This window comes from Aedes albopictus, chromosome 2 (genome assembly GCF_035046485.1).
Source record: "Aedes albopictus strain Foshan chromosome 2, AalbF5, whole genome shotgun sequence".
In the NCBI taxonomy this organism is placed as follows: Eukaryota; Metazoa; Arthropoda; class Insecta; order Diptera; family Culicidae; genus Aedes; species Aedes albopictus.
Genome location: NC_085137.1, coordinates 166854308 through 166875656, shown reverse-complemented (window position 1 = coordinate 166875656; position 21349 = coordinate 166854308). Strand labels below are relative to the sequence as shown.

Below are 21349 nucleotides of genomic sequence, written 5' to 3'. Positions count from 1 at the left end.
TCAATCTTGGTTCGTTCGCCTTCGGCACTCAAATTCGGTAGCGATTCATTCGGCCGTCGTCACTTGCGTCGATCGGTGCTCGGCGATTAGAAAGAATGGGCAATGAAAATGGAAAGATTTTGCTTGGCTGGGGGAGAAGCACACTCGCATCAGATTGTGCGTGGATGTGAGTGAGGGATACGCAATAAATGAATGATTTTTTCCCATCCTTGGTGTTGAGATAATTCCATATTCTAAATCTGCATGCGAAACTGAGCCGAAATCCAAATTTCCATGAATTTTGGTGCCTGGGAACCTATTTAAAATCAATTTGAAGTTTGTATGGGAGCGATTTGTCGAATTACCCCTCGTCGCATTTTGTACTGGATGGAGCTGTCAAACAGCTGTCAAAAGGTGATTTCAAAAAATCTCTTTGAAATTGATTTTTGGTACCAAAATAAAGTTTTAAAAATCTGAAAAAATCACAGTGGCTCAGAAAAAGGTGTTCTTTCGTATAAAATCAAAAAATCGATATTATGCCTCTCAAGAAAAATCAGAATATGGCGATTATCTGCCTCTGGCTTCTGATATTAGCGCGACAGTCACTAATCATAACAGCGTCACCAAATTTAAAAGTATATAATTCCACTATATGGGGTTTGACAGCAAGAACACTCATTCCACTGAGCTACTCTTGCCGTTCGTCACAAATACATTCAAAAACATCTGTCACTTCGCGAAACCCACGTGCTTTTGTTTTTGGCGGGAACACTTCTAGATTGAGTTTAAATAAGGGCGAAAGTAACATGATCGATTTCTCTTCATCGACTCTCTCTTCTGCAAATTCAAGTGACAAGATGCAAATTTAATCGAACTTTTTTACACTTAGGCGCTAGATTGCATCACAACCTAGTGATTTATGACCAAAAAGTGCAACCATACTTGCATCTTGTCACTTTAATTTGAAGAAGAGAGAGTTGATGAAGAGAACTCGCTCATGTTACTTTCGCCCTTATTTAAACTCAATCTAGACTTTTTCTTTTGTTTTGCCTTGCGACTGTCATGCGGCGGTAAGCCTTGCGAGCGTACGACCACCGCAGGACTCTAATAAAAGATAAGCGCGACAATACATTTTTCTTAATTTAAAAACCCAATTCTGTGGATGTTCCCGAAGGAAATTTAAAAAAAGTAACCAACATTCCCCACATTACCCTAAAAATGCAATTTTGTACTAAAAACTGCATCGCCAAGCTGTCATTATTTTGACGTTTTTCTCTTACGTGCCCACATAATCAAAGTGGAAAAAAGTAAAGAAAAAGAACGACAGTGAAAATTATCTCTGACGAGACAAAATCCATATTTTCGCAATTAAAACCCTTTTAATTGCGCCTAAATTGCGTACCTTCGGTTCCGGGAGCTGCACTTTACGCGACAAGTGCAAAATATCGCCGTGGCGCATGAATTTCGGGTGTTTTTGTCCGGACAAAATATTCCGTCGCGAGTGAGAATTTTCCAGCTTTCATCATCATCATCATCGTCGTCGTCGTTTCACACACAGTCAGTATCTGAATAAAGTGCAGGAGTGCTGCGCCCCACCTGCGTGTTTGTGGGGCTGTTTGGTCGGCCATCATCATTGCATCAGTGCGGCAGTGTTTGGAGCTGCTTTGACTCCACCAGCAAGCAGCAGGATTGCTGTCGGCGTTTGCGGTTGGCTGATTGCCAATCGGAATGATGCTTACGAACCTTTCCCTGCCGGATGTTGTCCTAGATTTAACTGCACAGTGGGAACTTTGTGTGGAAAAAGGGTTCGATGTACACTGTCAGTTTGATTAGATTAGTCATCGATGTTTCGCGTATCGTGGCTGATTTTGTGTCATCATAATTAAATATTGTTGCATAAGATTCACTTGAACAGGAATATCTATAGATACGTATACGTGATTTCGTAGGAGTAATCAATAATATTTTTTTTTTTATAAATTTTCAAACACCTCTTAGAGACCACTTCTTTCAAATAAGAGTATGTATTACAATTAATACTTGCTCACTTAAAAACTTCATATTTTGATATCATGATAGAATGAACTAATTTGATAGAATACAAGGAACAATAAAGTTCTTCAGGAACCACTCTACGTTACTGATCAAGCATGGTATTCTGATCACAACGTACTTTTCCCGACCTCGGAAAACGAAAGAAAAATGAAAACAAAAAAAAACTTAAATAAGTAGAATGGTAAACAATTCTCGTTTGACATTTGAGTATGTGATTTGAGTTCAACTTTAATGTAATGTAATTCGACATTTTCCACATATTTACATGGTAACACAAACTCACTCAACTCATGAGTTTTAAGGCTAGGGGTGGGACACAAGGTCAAAAAATTAAAAATATATGTTCAGCCACAATCAATAAAAGTATCGAAAAATAAGTAAATATTCTTGTGCCATCTTTTGTGGTTTTAACCAAAAATCTTGAAAGGGCTTTAGCTGTATTTACATTTTGTGCAGTACCTAAAAGTATAATATTCTACTATACTTATCAGACTGGTTGCTTTTGTACTGCTTTAACTTTTCTACGCTGTCCTTGGTGAACACGAGGACGTTGATGTGTGACTGTTGTTCCTTTCCATGTCCAATGATCCAGGTCCCAGCTAGGGCTGGGCGTCAAACCCATGACCATCCGCTTACGAAGCGAACATGTGACCACTTTTTATATTATTACATGCATTCATATCAATGGGCATGGGCCCATATAGCCGAGGCGGTAAACGCACGGGTATTCAGCATGACCATGCTGAGGGTGACGGGTTCGATTCCCGGTCGGTCCAGGATCTTTTCGTAAAGGAAATTTCCTTGACTTCCTTGGGCATAGAGTATCTTCGTGCCTGCCACACGATATACGCATGCAAAATGGTCATTGGCAGAGGAAGCTCTCAGTTAATAACTGTGGAAGTGCTCATAGAACACTAAGCTAAGAAGCAGGCTTTGTCCCAATGAGGACGTTACGCCAAGAAGAAGAAGAAGAAGAATGCATTCATATCAGAATTATCCCACTGTGCAGTTACACCGAGCTGCGCATCTTAATAGACAAAACAAATCATCAGTGTTGGTATTTTTTTTTTCTCAGTGAGTGATGGCTAACGGTGCATTTGAAACGGAAAGACGATTCGTGAATCAGTGATAAAGCGTGGCACAAATTAGTGCAATCTCGTCCCTGAAGAAACCCATAGTGAAATCGAATACCCTGGTGGCTGTTTGGGGGCAAAATTATGCCAACGATAGCAGCCAACAGCAGCTCCAACGTTAGCAACAGTGGCAGCACTAGCATTATTGCCAGTGGCACGAGCAGCAACAGTGCCACAATCAGTACCAAAACCAAGGAAATGTTTATCGTCCGGGCTCTGGAGAAGATCCTCAGCGACAAGGATATCAAACGGTCGCACCATTCTCAGCTGAAGCGAGCCTGCGATGCGGCGTTAGGTGAGTGGGAGATGGATGGAAGTGTGTAAAGGGGATGGGTAACACAAACAACATTGTTAATCACACCTTTTTAATATTGTTGCTTTATTTTGGGGATGGGAAGGGGCCCACTTTAAGTGGGGCATCGTTTTGATTGATTCGAACAGCACACAAGGAACTGGAATTAGAGCGCATATTTTTGAATAATTGACGGGAATTTATTGATTTCGGGCACAAGGCACAGCTACTGACTGGTGAACATTGGAACTGAATTAGCTTTCGTCAATTGGCGTTAGACACATAACTAGCCAGCTTTTTTACCCTTCTTACACCCATAAGAAGGGTATAAATATCGCTCGAAAAACCGACTTTCGATCCGAGGCCCGGAGGGCCGAGTCTCATATACCAATGAACTCAGCTCGACGAACTGAGCAAATGTCTGTATGTGTGTGTGTGTGTGTATGTGTGTATGTGTGTGTGTGTGTATGTGCGTTACAAAAAAAAGTCACGCACGTTTCTCAGCCGTCTGTCAACCGATTTGAGTTCTCTTGGAAGCAAATGAAAGCTACTACATCCTAGTAGAACGCTATTGAATTTTTTTTCGATTGGACGTTTGGTTACCGAGATATCTCTCGAAGAGTACTTATGAGTCATACTTCTAAACTTTTTAAGATTTTTGAACAAGTGTATCATAATAAATATTTCGACCGTTTGTCAATCGATTTGGGTTCTCTTGGCACCAAATGAAAGCTACAGCATCCTAGTAGATCGCCCGGAAATTTTATTGCGATTGGACATTTGGTTACAGAGATATCTTTCGAAGAGTATTTCGGATTTATACAACTAAACCTTTTGAGATTTTTGACCAAAAGTATCATAATAAATATCTTAGCCGTCTGTCAAACGATTTCGGTTATCCTGGCACCAAATAAAAGCTACAACATTCTAGTAGAACCCTATACAATTTCATTAGGATTGGAATTTGGTTACTGAGATATCTTTCAAAGAGTACTTGGGAGTAATACAGGTTAACTTTTTGAGAGATTTTTTACCAAGGGTACCATAATAAATATCTCAGCCGTCTGTCAACCGATTTGGGTTCTCTAAGCACCAAATGAAAGCTACAATATCCTTGTATAAGGCCCTGAAATTTTATTTTGATTCGACATTTGATTACTGAGATATCTTACGAAGAGTATTTCAATAAATTCTTTTTTATTATTATATTCACTTGTTATCTTGCATTAGTTTTTCACCAGTCTATGGGAAATTATTTTTCAATAAATTATGCTGATCTCATACAAAGTGTATTCTAGCAGGTTATTGTTTTCAACAAAATTATAATTAACAAATTACAAATACACAGGAATTTTATGAAAACTAACAATATGTTAAATGAAAGCTTTGAATTTATATATTGTGGGAAAAATGCAAGAACCGGACAGCCAAAATAACTAGTTAATGCCAAAACTGATTAACCTAGTAGATATATTATTTTTGTCCTTTTACCACCATAACCATGAATACCAAGTACTTCTGAGCTAATTTATTCGACTGTTTAAGAGATATTAGACAAAGTGCATCTCGCTGATTTTCTTATCCATTTGTTAATCGATTCAAGATTATTTGGCAGTTAACAAAAGATACAATATTCCAGAATATGAAAGCTATTTTTTTAACATTCCATATAAGATTCTAGGAGCTGTCTTGCATTTCTGGTAAGTCCATGGTCTGATGCTAGGTATTTTGGGAACCAATTCACTAGATGTCAAATCCACAATATTTTCTAGAACTTTTGGTCAATCACCCAAATAAATTTGCCTAATACGCATAATACAACAATATTTTTAATAAGTGTAAGAAGGGTTCTGTTCACCATAGGTGGATTAAATCGGGTTTTTATGATTTCTCATTACCTCAACGCACTTATGTAACATTCCGCAGAAAATCAGTTCCTGGTAGGTACGCAACCCTCACAAATTTCGGGGAGAATGTTATAGAATCGTCCTGCCATACCGATGTAACGAATAAAGTTTTGTAGAACACTACAAATACATCGTGTCCCACATTGGACGACACATTACGGACAAGTTGTCCGGGACAACTATTTAAAGAATCCTACAAATGTTCATTCTTAGTTTCCGTATCGGGCCCCACGTTTCGGTATTGAAACGAAAATAGAATGAAACATTACAAATGCACAAAACACAATTCAAGCCAGGGGGCATCCATTTAGTATGTCGCGCTAAAAAAGGGAATTTGTAACTCCTCTCCCCCTCCCTCCTCCCTTCGTACGGGTTTTTCCTATATTTAATACATTGCTTGTCATGCTTCTCAAAACCCCCCTTACTTACCTTACCGATCAGGCTAAGGCGAGGTGGCCTCTGCTGTACATAGTAGCCGTCTCCATTGCACTCGGTCCATGGCTGTTTGTTCCGCACTCTGCGTAGGGTCCGCAGATCGTCCTCCACTTGGTCGACCCACCTAGCTCGCTGCGCTCCACGTCTTCTTGTACCGGTCGGATGACTATCGAGAACCTTTTTAGTCGGGTTGCTATCCGACATCCTGATGACGTGACCAGCCCACCGTAGCCTCCCGATTTTCGCGGTATACACGACGGTTGATTCTCTCAGCAGCTGGTGCAGCTCGTGGTTCATTCGCCTTCTCCACGTCCCGTTTTCCATTTGCACACCGCCGTAGATGGTACGCAACACCTTCCGTTCGAAAACTCTAAGGGCGCGTTGGTCCTCTGCACGTAGGGTCCATGTTTCGTGCCCATAGAGGATGACCGGTCTAATCAGCGTTTTGTAGATAGTTAACTTCGTGTTACGGCGAACTTTATTCGACCGTAGAGTTCTGCGAAGTCCAAAGTAAGCACGATTTCCTGCCACAATGCGCCTCTGAATTTCTCTGCTGGTGTCGTTGTCGGCGGTCACCAGCGAGCCCAAGTACACGAATTCTTCAACCGCCTCGATTTCATCACCGTCGATATAAATTCGGGGTGGCGGGCGCGGTGATTTTTCTCTGGACCCCTTAATTTGCCATCATGCACTTTGTCTTCGACACATTAATGACTAGTCCGATTCGCCTGTTCACTCATCAATATCATCAGCGAAACCAAGCAGCTGAACGGACTTCGTGAAAATCTTGTTTATCCCCGCTCTTTTTATTGCACCCTCTAACTCAATGTTGAACAGCAAGCACGAAAGTCCATCTCCTTGCCGTAACCCTCTGCAAGATTCGAAGGGACTCGAGAGTGTCCCTGATACTCGAAATACGCACATCACTCGATCCATCGTCGTCTCGATCAATCGTATCAGTTTATCCGGGAATCCGTATTCGTGCATAATCTGCCATAGCTGTTCTCGATCGATTGTATCATTCGCCGATTTGAAATCGATGAACAAGTGATGTGTGGGCACGGTGTATTCGCGGCATTTCTGTAACACCTGGCGGATGGCGTATATTTGGTCCGTTGTAGCGCGTTCACTCATGAATCCAGCCTAATATTGCCCCACGAACTCTCTTGCAATCGGTGATAGATGACGGCATAAAATTGGAGAGAGTATCTTGTAGGCAGCGCTCAGTAGTGTGATCACGCGGTAGTTCCCGCAATCCAACTTGTCGCCCTTTTTGTAGATGGGACACACGATAACTTCTATCCATTCCTCCGGTAATACTTCCTCCTCCCAAATCTTAGTAATGACCCAGTGTAGTGCTCTCACCAGCAGAGGCGTACAATTTCGTTTCAATGATACACTTTCATGCAACATTTGAATGAGTCACTTCAAGTGTTTCATACATTTTTCTAATGACTCGGTCGTTAAAAAAAACTTTTCCACTCATCGTAGCACTCGGTAGTCTCCCACCCGGTCGAATTGCTTGTGCTTCACCCGTCAGAGCATTAGTGTCTCACTGGTGCGCGCTAGTCTCTCAATGGTTACGGGCGCCGGTTAATTGGATTTAAGTGGTCGAATTTGTTATCCTCTTTCATAAAACATAATTATCATTCTATTGGCGTGCACCACTATTTAAAAATGTGGTTTAAATAGTGTTTTTAGCATGTTGAAGTATTTCAATGACTCATAAATGAAACGAAAATCCAAGTGTATTGTTCCCGAAGGGAAACCAAAATTTCTAGAGCGGCTCAGATTTTGTAGCAACGCTTAAAACTGTAATTTATTAAACAATCAATTTACATTTTTAATCTATACTCTATAATCTATACTCACAAGAAGTGGTTTCCGAATCTGGGATGATATTGGGTGCAGTTACCCTAATTTGATCGAGTGCGGATCTATAGTACGGTACATTGTAATTGTAAATTAACACTCGAACCGTTTCTGTTAGTATCTACATGCAATTACTTACAGAGAATGTCGCCAGAATGTGGACACCTTTCCTATTACCCTTACTGGTGGTTCCCTGGTATCTTGGCACGAATCAGATTGGCCACGGCTAAGAAATGATATGAGTAAATATTCACATAAACATTGCACGGTCACTACTTATTCATTTCTTTTTTAGGTTCTTACCGTATTTTCGATAATCACAACCGTTTTTGGAGTGTTCTCGTCTAAAATTCACTATAATTCCTAGGATAATTCAATTAACTAACGCACCTTCTCACAATTCAACTTATTTGCCTTATATTTTTACTGCAATGGCGAAATATCTGTCTACCCTCATAATCATAGTCATTCTCATCATCATCATATGGTTTTTATTTACCTTCTCGCTCTTTGCCTACCACACTACTACTACTACCGCACGCGAGCTGTCATGCTGCGGTGGTTATGTTGCGGCTAGACCGGTACATGTTTTAGACCGGTCCAGAAACTACAAAAACTTATATATCCCTGCGGCGTTGTAACACCCCAGCCCGTAACATCCGGCATTCCCGGATTTACCTTACCTCCAATGCCGCTAAATTTACCACGCCTCGTCGCTGTACCTTACCGTCGGCGGTCCTAACGTCTACCTGTCGGACTCGGCCATCTGAGCCCTGGATGACTGCCTCGATGACGCCGCGTCTCCAGCACTTCCGGTTTTTGCCGTCGACTACGAAGACTAAGTCGCCCTCTTGGAGCGACTGTCGATCGTCGAACCATTTCGACCGTCGGTTGATCGTAGGAAGGTACTCCCTGCTCCACCGTTCCCACATGCGGTCCGCAAGAAATTGGGAACGCTTGTACAAGTTCCGCAGAGCTTCTGCGGGTGTAGATGATTCCTCCACCTTCACGTCCGCACCAGACACCGTTCCTCGTAGGAAGTGGTTCGGCGTCAGTGCTTCCGTTTCGGTCGAGTCCTGCGGCAAATATGTCAGTGGCCGCGTGTTGATCATGTCGGCCGCCTCCGCCAGTGTTGTCGCCAGGATCTCGTCCGTCAGCCTTCGTCCATCGTCGAGTGCGCGCATAGCTTGTTTCACCGACCGGACCATCCGCTCCCAGACGCCGCCCATGTGCGGAGTTCCGGGCGGAATGAAATGCCAAGCGGTAGTTGAGCTGCCGACGGTCTCTGCGCACTCTTGGTTGATCTTCGCCATCTCATTGTTTGCTCCCCGAAAGCACGTTGCATTATCGGAGAAGATGTTGTTCGGCTTGCCGTATTTGCTGCAGAAACGAGCGATGGCCATCCGACACGACTCCGTCGTGAGACTATGGACGACCTCAAGGTGCACCGCCCGCACGGCCATGCAGGTGAATACCGCTACCCATCGCTTCTCCTTTCGCCGACCGACGACGACTTCTACCGGACCTAGGTAATCAAGGCCCACGGAGCTGAATGGCCGAAGACGAGAAGTTACTCGTTCCACTGGAAGTGGAGCCATCCTCGGAGATCGCGGCTGGCACTTGTTCACCTTACACCAGACGCACTTGTTTACAACCTGCTGTATCGCCGGTCGCATTTTCGGAATCTGGAACCGCTGCCGCATCTCGTTAAACACGGTCTCCGAATTGGCGTGTCCGAACTGCTCGTGATAGTACTGGATCAGCTTTTGCGTTACTTCATGGGACCGGGACAGGATTATAGGATGCCTTTTGTCGAAAGAGCTCTCATCCGCGTTCGCGAGTCGCCCGTCCATCCGCAGCACACCTTCATCGTCCAGCACCGGCGAACTCTTGAAGATCGGACTGCATTTCTTGACGACTGATATTGGGCCGCCCGGCTGGTGCTCCAGATTGTTTGTGAGCGCACTCATTTCATCCGGGAAACTGTCCCACTGTGCTTGACGCCATAGGATTGTCTCCGCCCGTCGAAGCTCTTCTTGGCCCAATGGGGCTTTCACCGATGGATAGTTGGCCGCAACGTGTTGGTTTAGCTGCCGCTGTTTTGCCGTAGCCCACGTGGTCACTATCGGCTCTCCTCTACATTTTCGCCGGCAGTTGTCGATGAAGCGCACCACACTCGCTGTCACCCTCAGCAACTTCGTCCAACGGGAAATCGGGTTGACGTCGATCGCTCCGTGGAACAACACGATTTTTCTGGCTTCTTCGTCCGTCTCCTCAATGGACGCTTCTTGGGTGGGCCACTGGTCTTGGGGCCGATACAGGAACGCCGGTCCGTTGAACCATTCTCCGTCGCTCTGCAACGGCGGACCTTGCCCCCACTTCGTCAGCACGTCGGCGATATTTAGTTTGGTCGGAATCCATCGCCAGTCCGCTACTCTCGTCAACTCTTGTATCTCGCCGACCCGGAAGGCGACGAATTGCTTGTACCGATGTTGATCGGCATTGATCCAACTGCATACGGTGCGCGAGTCTGTCCAGAAAACGGTGCGGTTGATTTGATAGGAGTGCGTGTCCAGAACGGCTTGGTTCATCCTGGCCCCCATCACCGCGCCCATCAACTCCAGACGGGGAATCGACTGCCGTTTGACCGGCGCCACTTTAGCCCTGGACATCATTAGGCTGCAGTGGACGTTCCCGTCGATGACTGCTCGCAGATATGCTACGCAGCCGTATCCGTCTTCGCTGGCATCGGTGAAGATGTGGAGTTCCAACGAATTGACTTCGATGGATCTAGCGTCGCCAAGATAGCAACGTGGAATCCGGATAGCTTCGACCTCCGGTAACAAACTCGTCCACCGCTTCCACAGCTCCCAGGAATTGGGATCGATTTCCTCGTCCCAGTCGCACTTGGACCGCCACAGATGCTGGATGATGATCTTGCCGTGGATGGTGAACGGCGACAGCAATCCGAGCGGATCGAAGAATCCCATCACACAACTGGCGACTAGTCTTTTCGTCGGCCGCTTCCCCTCGTACAGGTACGGCATCAACCCCTCGCGGTGCGTCGTAGAAAACGCAAACTGGTCCGTGTTCGGATCCCAGATCACTCCCAAGACTCTCTCATTGGCCGTCTGCTTGTCTCGGCTGAAATGCACCGGCGTCGCCGGCTTCTCCTCTCCTAGACTGCGCAGGACTATTGGCGAGTTGGAAACCCAGTTGCGGATTTCGAATCCGCCCTGTTTGTGGACGAACCGGACTTCCTGCGCCAGCTTCACTGCTTCTTCTTCGGTGTCGACGCTGTCGAAGTAGTCATCGACGTAATGCCGACGTATTATGGCAACCGACGCTTCAGGATACTGAGCGGCGAACCCTTCGGCGTTCCGGTTTTTCACGTATTGAGCCGAGCAGGGGGAGCTCGTCGACCCAAATGTCGCCACATCCATGACGTAAATTTGTGGTGGTTCTTCCGGATCTTTTCGGAAGACGAAACGTTGTTTCTGCTTGTCCTCGGAGCGAATCTGCAACTGGTGGAACATTTCTTTCAAGTCTCCACCGAAGGCAATCCGCCATTCGCGAAAACCACAGAGCACTTTGATGAGTGGGACGAGCATGTCCGGTCCTGACAGCAGCTGTGAGTTTAGGGATACTCCTTGCACGGCCGCCGCCGCGTCCCAGACTAGACGAATCTTCTCGGGCTTCTTGGGATTTTGAACGACGTTGATCGGCAGGTACCACGTTTGGTCGGCAGGAGTACCGGCCAGTTCTTCGGTGGTAGCGAGATGTGCGTACCCCTTCTGCTGGTACTCGTCGATCTGCTTGCAGACGTTCTCCTTCAGCTTCGGATTCTTGTCGAGTCGCTTCTCCAACTGCTTCATTCTGCGCACCGCCATCGGGTAGCTGTCCGGGAACCGTGGATCGTCCGTTTTCCACAGCAATCCGGTTTCGAAACGGTCACCGACGCGTTTGGTGGTTCGCTCCAGTATTTCCCGGGCGCGTTTCTCCTCTGCTGTTTCCTGCGGGATTGCCACCACTGACTCTTCCAGCGCGTAATGACTTTTTAGCAGCTCGTGCAGGTCCTCGTTGGTAATCTGCTGGTGGTAGCCGAGATAATTACCGGCCGCCGACGAGGTTGTTTGCCGCGGCCCATACACCGTCCATCCCAACTTAGTTCGAACCGCAATCGGTTCCATGGGCGTACCCACTTTCGCTTCTATCGGCGCGAACGAGTGGATGTTGTTCGCTCCAATCAGCAACTGCGGCTGTCCGTCGTACGACTCGATGGGCAGCCCTCGCATATGTTCGTGCTGTGCGGCAAGCTCCTGCGAATCCAACTTTTGGTGCGGCAGCATCAACTTTCCCACAGTGTGCACCGTGTGCAATCGCATCTTGCCGGCGGCTGCGCCTGTTCCCGACGCCCACAGGCTCATCCTTCGGGAATCCTCCACTCTTGACAAGTTTCCCGTCCACCGGATGGTCAATCGCTCTTGTACTCCGACCGCGCCCAGACGGTCGGCGAGCTTTTTCTCCACCAGTGTGACGGAAGCACCTTCGTCCAGGAACGCCAGCACTGACACCGTTTTTCCACCGTAGTGCAGCTGCACCGGAACGATCCGGAACAATACCGTGCAGTTTGTCCGGATGTGTGCACTCAGCCCGACCGTGTTTCCGACCGGATGCATCAGCGGATTGTGGAAGTCTCGACCAAGGTCTCGACAGTCACCGATGTTGCAGCGGATTTTGAATTTGCACTGTCCTCCATGTTCATTCAGACACACGTGGCACAGCTTCTCCCGGTTCACCAGCCTCAGCCGATCCGCATACCGCAGTTTCTTGAATTCGCCGCAGTGTCGCAGCCGATGATCTGTCCTCCTACATTGTTTGCAGGGCTTCAATACCTTTTCCTCGCCGGCGTTGGCTGCCGATGCGCTGGCTTCGCTGTGGCTGTATAGTCCACCTTTCTCCTTCGGCATCTTTTTTCTGGATGGTGCAATTCCTTTGGACGGCGGAGAGGGCACGAACTCGACATCCACGTTGGCTTCGCAGGCGTCTGCGACGATGTCCATTAAGAAATCCGTCAGCGTTCGCTAGGTTGTTTCCCCGTGGCCCCTCCGGTAATGGACCCATTCCCGCTTCTCTCGATCTGGTAGCTTGGCGACAAGGCTTTTGATCAACAGCGGGTTAACAAGGTGCTGCTTCAGATCCGCGGCCTCCAGATGGCCACAGAGTTGCTCCACCGTATTTCCGAATGGAACAAAACTCCGCAAATTGTCCGCCCTCGGGGGTTCCAGTCGGTTCACTTTGTCCAACAGGCTTTGGAGCAGTTGTTCCGGGCGGCCGAAGTGTCGGCGCAGCTTCTCGATGACCTGCGGGATGGATTCAGGAAGCAGTAACTGCCCAGATACCAGTTCCAGAGCGTCACCTTCCAGCGCTTCCTGAAGTCGCATCAGGTTCTCGTGGTTCATGTAACCACAGGCCTCATTGGACGCTTTGTAGGCCGCGAAAAACAATGGCCACTGCGCTGGTTTGCCGGAGAATTTTGGGAGTTTGTACGTTAATCCCTTCCTCGCGGCCAGCTGGGCCTTTGTCGGTCCGGTCTGCTGCTGCCCCAGCCCGTCTTGGCTGACACTTCCCACTTTCTTGAACGTCTTCAGATTCGCCTTGCGTTCCATCGACGAGTCCGAAATCTGGCTCTGCAAATCCGAATCGCCGGAATCGTCGTCCTCATCCTCTTCGGAGCTTTCGTAGCTTTGCGCTAGCTTCCTCACGTTCGCCTTGCTCAGCTTCAACACATTTTGGTCGACTTTGCCGGAATGGCCCGCTTTTGAAGAACCTGCGACTACTTTCGGCTCCGGTTTGGATTTTTGAGCCGATAGTTCCGCCAACTCCTTATCCATGGCTGCCATCTGCAGCTCGAACGAGTCTTGGTCCGCCTTCATCTGCCGAATCTGTTCCTTCTTCTTCTGGAGCATTTCCGCTTTCCAAGCTCTTTGCTCCTCTTGTTCCTCAGCGCGCATCTGCAGCTCCAATTCCATTTTTCGCTGCTCGAACGCACGCTGCATCTCCCTTTCTTTTTTCTGCAGCAGCAGCTCCGCTTCCATCTCCTCGTACTGGCGCTTCTGCTTCTCCTCTAGCGCTCGCACCTTCGCTTCCACGCTAGACGAAGCTAGGCGAGAGCTGACGCTGGATTTGTCAGACTCGTTGCCGTTTTTCCGGGTGCGAGCCTGCTTCTTGGCGTCCTTCTGCTTCTGCTGGTACTCCTGGGCCTTCTCCTGACAGGCCTTGCTTTGGCAGTACCACTTCTTCGGCAGTTTGCCCTCCTCGATGCCTACGCAACGGATGTGGAACCATCCCGCGCATCCATCACAGCCGACCATCACTTCGTCGCGCGTAGACGGGCCACAGATGGCGCACGGAGTCGCCGTCAGGTCCATGATGGTTTGGTCGTGGGTGGATTCTGCATCGGACGCCATCTTGCTGCAGGTTTTCACTCCTCACTTGACACTTTTCACTACGCGGGAATCACTTCGCGGGTGTCACTTCTTTTTTAAGAATGTTCCCGAAGGGAAACCAAAATTTCTAGAGCGGCTCAGATTTTGTAGCAACGCTTAAAACTGTAATTTATTAAACAATCAATTTACATTTTTAATCTATACTCTATAATCTATACTCACAAGAAGTGGTTTCCGAATCTGGGATGATATTGGGTGCAGTTACCCTAATTTGATCGAGTGCGGATCTATAGTACGGTACATTGTAATTGTAAATTAACACTCGAACCGTTTCTGTTAGTATCTACATGCAATTACTTACAGAGAATGTCGCCAGAATGTGGACACCTTTCCTATTACCCTTACTGGTGGTTCCCTGGTATCTTGGCACGGATCAGATTGGCCACGGCTAAGAAATGATATGAGTAAATATTCACATAAACATTGCACGGTCACTACTTATTCATTTCTTTTTTAGGTTCTTACCGTATTTTCGATAATCACAACCGTTTTTGGAGTGTTCTCGTCTAAAATTCACTATAATTCCTAGGATAATTCAATTAACTAACGCACCTTCTCACAATTCAACTTATTTGCCTTATATTTTTACTGCAATGGCGAAATATCTGTCTACCCTCATAATCATAGTCATTCTCATCATCATCATATGGTTTTTATTTACCTTCTCGCTCTTTGCCTACCACACTACTACTACTACCGCACGCGAGCTGTCATGCTGCGGTGGTTATGTTGCGGCTAGACCGGTACATGTTTTAGACCGGTCCAGAAACTACAAAAACTTATATATCCCTGCGGCGTTGTAACATGTATCATCCCATGTTTCATACACACTTGTTTCTGTAGCAGCAACGAACGAGTGTGTTGCTGGGTGAGAGATGAAGCATCACAGCAGTCCGTTCGCATGGGAAACGATTTGCTACAGTCGTCGTACGTCATGTTTTCCTTTCGAAATTGCACGACCCTGCTCACCAGTGCTTCTCCACCGTATTGTAGAAGCTCGCTTGGTAGTTGATCTGCTCCAGCGGCTTTGTTGTTTTTCAACCGGCCAACCTCCTCCTCAATCTCTTGGAGGTCAGGGGCCGGAAGTCTTTCGTCCTGTGCACATACTCCTAGATCTGTTACCACGCCACCTTCGGTACTTGCAACGTCGCCATTGAGGTGCTCATCGTAATGCTGCCGCCACCTCTCGACCACCTCACACTCGCTCGTGAAAATATTCCCGTGATTATCTCGGCACATGTCGGCTTGTGGCACAAAGCCTCTGCGCGAGCGATTCAGCTTCTCGTAGATCTTTCGTGTGTCCTTAGCGCGGTACAGCTCTTCCATCGCTTCGCAATCTCGTTCTTATTGCTGGCGCTTCTTCATCCGGAAGACTGAGTTCTGCCTGTTCCGCGCCTGTTTGTAACGTGCCTCATTCGCTCTCGTACGGTGTTGCAGCATTCTCGCCCATGCTGCATTCTTCTCGTTTTTCAACTGTTCACATTCGCCGTCGTACCAGTCGTTTCTGTGATTCGAAGTCGCGAAACCTAGTGCTGTAGCCGAGGTACTATCTATGGCGGATCGGATGTCCCTCCAGCCATCTTCAAGTGTAGCTGCGCCAAGCTGCTCTTCCGTTGGTAGGGCCACTGCTAAATACTGCGCGTAGTCTTGAGCCACTTCTACGTTACGCAGCTGCTCGATGTTGAGCCGCGGCGTTCGACTTCAACGCGTGGTGATTACTGTCGAAAGTTTTGAGCGCATGCATATTGCGAATCTTTTCTGAAATCCGCATACCGACCAATAACTTGTGCGCCGACAGCCCATGCGCCGGGTTGTGCGCCATACAAAATGTAAATAAACAAGTGTCAAAATGGTTCGCGCCAAGAGCTCTATCTCTCTTAGGGTTCGGTTCCATTTTTTGCCTAAAACATTGAACTTCCTTATGTCCGGAAATAATGTACAACAAAGATATTATTGACGGTAACAACGCTTTTACTTCATTAAACCACTGATTAATTCATGCAATGGCAGGCAAAGAAAGCCCTTCAATTAATAACTGTGGAAGTGCTCAAAGAACACTAAGTTGAAGCGAGACAGGCCAAGTCCCAGTTGGGACGTAGAGCCACAAAGAAGAAGAAGAAAATCGGTTAGAATGAGGTCGATTTGCGATTCTCATATGATGGAAAACATGAATACTTTCGTTAAAATTTGCTCCAAAATATCTACCAGCAGTGCTAGTGCTAAAGCAATTACGTAGCAGCCTCGTTGAACATCCAAAAAACAAAAGCTGGCCTATCATGTTTTGAAGTATCGCTCACATATTACATACTACAATAATACTTTACCGAAATGTGCACTTAACGGGAGCATCATGAAATCGTGTATATCGTGAACCTGTTGCATGCTCCACAGGAAATCGGAAACACCTTCTCCTATTATCAATGCAGCTAAAGAATAAAAACACCTTACCCGTAACCTACACTACGGTGTGTACCGTCTACCCCCGTTGGTTTGAACGACACCTCATGCAAACCAACGGGGTTCGTTTTTTAATTTGAACTTCTAGTAACCCTGTGGACATCGAAAAGCACACTGATGGTAACCGTTCTTGCTGTTTTGTTTTGATTCTGCGTTCCGTTTCATTGCGTTCCATGAGCAGAATGACGTTTGAACCATTTTTAGTTTGAACGATGTGCAGATAAGAGGGGGTCAAATTAAAAAGTGTTCAGATTAGATGAGGTCACACCAACGGGGGTAGACGGTAATAGGTATGTATCGATTTTTACTGACCTCGTCTCGCTTCCAAGTGGATATGGGGAAGGTTATACGACATCATTGACGCCTACTCACCACATGCTAGTGAAATGTAGTAGATAATCTGGGCAGTCAGTGCTGGACTCAGAATAGCATAATTTTTGTTTTGAAAGGTATATTTTTGGCATTGTTTATAATAAAAAGCATAACATAAACACGTGTTTGATGAACAAATTTAGATTTAATTCGCGGAAAGTAATCCAAGGGCTCCGGTGGGAATCGAATCACAACACTAAGGTGCACGTGACATGATGCTGCTGGCTGCTTAAAAGGAGAAAAATTGATCTGTTGAATTTCGAGAATACACCAATATGGAATGGTCTTCGCAGATAGAGATGGCCGAAAAGTTTTCAAATAAGGGAACTTACGTATTTTCGGTAGTTTTGTTCTCTTCGTCTTGATTTTTTTTAAACTTGTTTAACTCAGAGTTGGCATCAAATCCTTCCCGACCAAGCTGAATATGACTGGCCATATAAGTTTCAGACAGTTTGACCGACAAAAACCTCTCATGACAAAGAAAACAAACCTGACGATAATACCCTAATTCACCCTACTTCGACATTTTTAACAAATGCAATATTGGAGTGTTTTTCTTCTTCTTTATGGCTCGACGTTTGCATTGGAACTTGGCCTACCTCTCTTCAACTTAGTGTTCTTGGAGCACTACCACAGTAATTAATTGAAGGGCTTTCTTTGCCTGGCATTGCATGAATTTGTACATTGTGTGACAAGTACAATGATACACTATGCCCAGGGTGTCGATTAAATGTTCCCGACCGGAACGGGAATTGAACCCGCCGTCTCCGGATTGGCGATCCATAGCCTTAACCACTAGGCTTATTGGCAGCGAAACTTTGATTTCGACTGTTGGAATGTACTTAGGCAATTCAATGCTTTTTAAAGTCGTTTTCCAAGCCTTCCGAGTAGCCTCGTCAAGAGCAGCAGTGATGAGGTTCACGACTATATGCTTTAACACGCAGATGAGTTCTTGCTTGAGGGGTTGCAGGCTCTTCGCATGGTCGGTTGCCTCGTCGAGCAGACAGCGTAGCTCCATGGTAGATTCGCTGGACATTGTCTTTAGATTGAACAGGCCTCGTCAGCCGCCGGATTAGTTGTATATCGTCGGAGTCTGCAGAATTTTCTACCAGGTGTTGGAAATCGCTTTGAACTTAGGCCAGTTAAAATAATTTCCGTCGGATATGGGATTTTCAAATTTCAAGAGATACTGCTGTATCACTACGTGAGGTGTGGCGATCGCTGGAGGTATTTTGCTGTTCAGACTAGAATGCTTAGAACGGATTGTGGATCATCACATCCGAGATGTTCATCTGCAAACGTGCCTCTTCATGTGGCATGTTACCAATCTGGTAAGTCCACTGTGACTCTTTTACACAAGGTTGTTTACGATATCGAGAAAGCATTCGCTCAAAAGCAATCTTGTTTGGGTGTTTACTTAGATATCGAGGGTGCCTTTGACAACGTGCCTTTCGATGCCATATTGGAAGCCGCACGGAGTCATGGTATATCTCCAATGATTTCCAATTGGATTCACCAAATGCTTAAAAACCGATATCTCTTCTGGACATTGCGTCTAGCAGAGATTAGGAAATTGAGTGTTTGTGGATGCCCCCAAGGGGGAGTCTTATCACCGCTTTTGTGGAATCTCGTAGCAGATACGCTATTGAGGCAACTCAATAATAGCGGTTTTCCTACTTATGGTTTTGCCGACGACTACCTAACATTGTTAGTTGGTATGTGCATCAGCACTCTTTTTGACCTGATGCAAAACGCCCTTCAGGTAGTTGAGGGTTGGTGTCGCCAATATGGCCTTTCGGTTAATCCGAGTAAAACATCTATTGTTCTTTTCACGGAAAGGCGAAACCGTAATGGCGTTCGACCTTTGCGTCTCTTTGATTCTGAAATCGATGTGACTGAACAGATAAAGTACGTTGGAGTCATTCTTGATTCCAAGCTTTCCTGGACACCTCACATTGAGTTCAGAATCAAGAAAGCTTGTATGGCCTTCGGGCAATGCCGGCGTACTTTTGGTACAACTTGGGGTCTAAAACCCAAGTATATCAAATGGATTTACACAACTGTGGTTCGGCCAATATTGGCTTATGCATGTCTTGTGTGGTGGCAAAAGGGTGAAGTGAGAACGGTCCAATCAAAATTAGGCCATCTCCAAAGGATGTGCTTAATGGCGATGTCTGGAGCGTTCTCTTCAACTCCTACGGCAGCGCTCGAAGTTCTCTTTGACGTTGCCCCACTACACATTCATCTCAAACAAGAAGCACTTTCTTGCACTTACCGGTTACGGGTACTCGGTCTACTAGAGGAAACTCCTGTGAACCGCACATCAACACACACCTCGTTGTTTTCACTTTTGGTGAATTGGGACAAAATTGTCCTTGCTCCAAGTGATCTTATAATTGCTTGTAATTTTCCATATAGGACATTTTCCACGAAATTCCCTTCCCGGGAAGAGTGGACATCTGGTTATCTGGAAAGAAGTATTTCAGACGGCATCGTATGTTACACTGATGGCTCCCTTTTTCGAAGGTCGAGCAGGTGCTGGTGTTTATTCTCGTGAGCTAAGGCTGTATCAGTCTTACTCACTTGGTAGACACTGCACCGTTTTTTCAGGCCGAAATCTTTGCTCTTATGTGCGGAGTGCAATCGGCACGTAATGGGCAAAGTAATATATTGTGCATCCTAGCTTAATCACTCAGATCCTGCTGATCTGAGTCAGCCTCTATAAGATTGCGCCCGTTTGATTTGTACACGGCGGCTGACAGCTCCACCCGCAAAAACAGCTTTAGCCTGCAAAACAGTTTTAGCCAAGGTGCACACCGTGTACAAATCATACGTGCGCGGTCTGGCTCGATCTGAGGCTGCGCTTTTCGAACGCAGCTTGCTAAGAATCTAAGATAAGCGCGACAATACTTCTGTTCAGATAGCCAGGCTGCTATTAAAGCACTCGCTTCGGCCAACTCCAGGTAGTTATCGCTTGTCGAACTCAAATCGAGGAGCTGAATTCAGCAAACGCTGTTCACCTTGTATGGGTACCTGGTCATTCTTCCATCGCTGGAAATGAATTGGCTGATGAGTTAGCTCGCTCTGGAGCATCACATGACTTCATTGGCCCTGAGCCAGCTATTCCGATATCGAAGTGTTGGATTAAGCTTCAGATTCACACCTGGGCTGTCACTCAACACACACAATATTGGAATAGTTTGGAGCCATGTCGTCAAACCAAATTGTATAGTGCTGAGCCATCACTACGGATGGCGAAGTATCTAACTAATCTGTCTAAGCAGAATTGCAGCATGCTGGTCAAAGCATTGACTGGCCACTGCCGACTCAGCTATCACAAGGCGAATATTCAGCAAGCTGATTCATTTGCCTGTGATAGCTGTGAATTCGATTATGGAACTTCGTATCATTTGATATGTAACTGTCCAGTTTTCGCGCAACTGCGTTTCCGAGTGTTCGGTAAACACTTTTTAAGTGAAACTGACTTCAGAAACCTGAATCTGCTATTCTGCTATTCTGCTATTATCAACGCATCCCCTGGCTTTCGCCCATCTGCGTTGTCTTTTCACTAGGCAATACGTCTACCAATTGATGTTTATGGGCTTGCCGGACCAAGTCATGTAGCTAAGCCAAACACCCCACCTACAACTGTTGGGTAGGCACCATTGTCCCGCCCACTGGTCTTTTACAGCTAGTTGTAGGTGCATGTGTGCGTGTAAGTATTGGAGTGTGTGTGTCAGTGTTGGTGTATTGTGAGCGCCAACTCGTTCTAATCCACTCTGATTGCTAACACCCTATTGAACCAGTACCCTTAAATTTGGCAATCTATGAAATAGAATGAGTTAAACGCCTGTAAAAAACAGTCAGTTAAATCAAACAAGGAATATTAGTATTAAAACGAAGATACAACGAAGCAACGCCCCGAACCTCGAGAGCACAAACCCCAAGAACCAAATGACAGGCAGCGCCACTAAGTCGATCGACTGGCCACCATCAGTGTATAACCAATCGAACAAACCCTCCAGCACAAACTGCCACCAGCTCTCCCGACCTGCGCCCAACAAATCCGAGGCACAGCCCAGCCTTAGCTTCACCTTAAAACCAAAATCTAGATTACAGAGCACAATACTTTCCAAGTAACCACGCAGCTCGAGCCGCAAATTACGCACAACACGGCACAAATAAGACAAACACTACCCCGCCCGTACAACCGAAACCGACCTAGAGTAGAGAAGGGTCTCTTTCCACTCCAACCCGGACTCAACTGCACCCACAGGGCAGCGCACCTCACCCACACCGCACTCATTCATGCATCACTGTCCGAGCCGCACGGTCACC

General features: G+C 46.3%; 2 protein-coding genes across 3 annotated transcripts in view; one reads left to right on the top strand and one right to left on the bottom strand.

Moving 5' to 3' along the window:
- The first annotated feature begins 1260 nt into the window (after nucleotides 1–1260).
- Nucleotides 1261–21349, top strand: part of LOC109398692 (brefeldin A-inhibited guanine nucleotide-exchange protein 1) — a 38290-nt gene continuing 18201 nt past the window's right edge. Inside the window, exons 1-2 of one of the 2 annotated variants that reach the window (XM_019671064.3) lie at nucleotides 1261–1536; nucleotides 3110–3462. In XM_019671064.3, the coding sequence (XP_019526609.3) occupies nucleotides 3252–3462 (211 nt within the window). In that variant the 5' untranslated portion in view covers nucleotides 1261–1536; nucleotides 3110–3251. Of the gene's footprint in view, nucleotides 1537–3090; nucleotides 3463–21349 lie in introns of those variants that run through there. The other variant, XM_062850685.1, reaches the window with a different exon arrangement.
- On the bottom strand, nucleotides 12758–14981 carry LOC134288778 (uncharacterized). The gene is made up of 2 exons (XM_062854649.1): nucleotides 14345–14981; nucleotides 12758–14284 (listed from the first exon to the last, which is right to left on the bottom strand). Exon 2 carries the CDS (start codon nucleotides 14141–14143, stop codon nucleotides 12758–12760), a length of 1386 nt encoding a protein of 461 aa, XP_062710633.1. The 5' UTR covers nucleotides 14144–14284; nucleotides 14345–14981.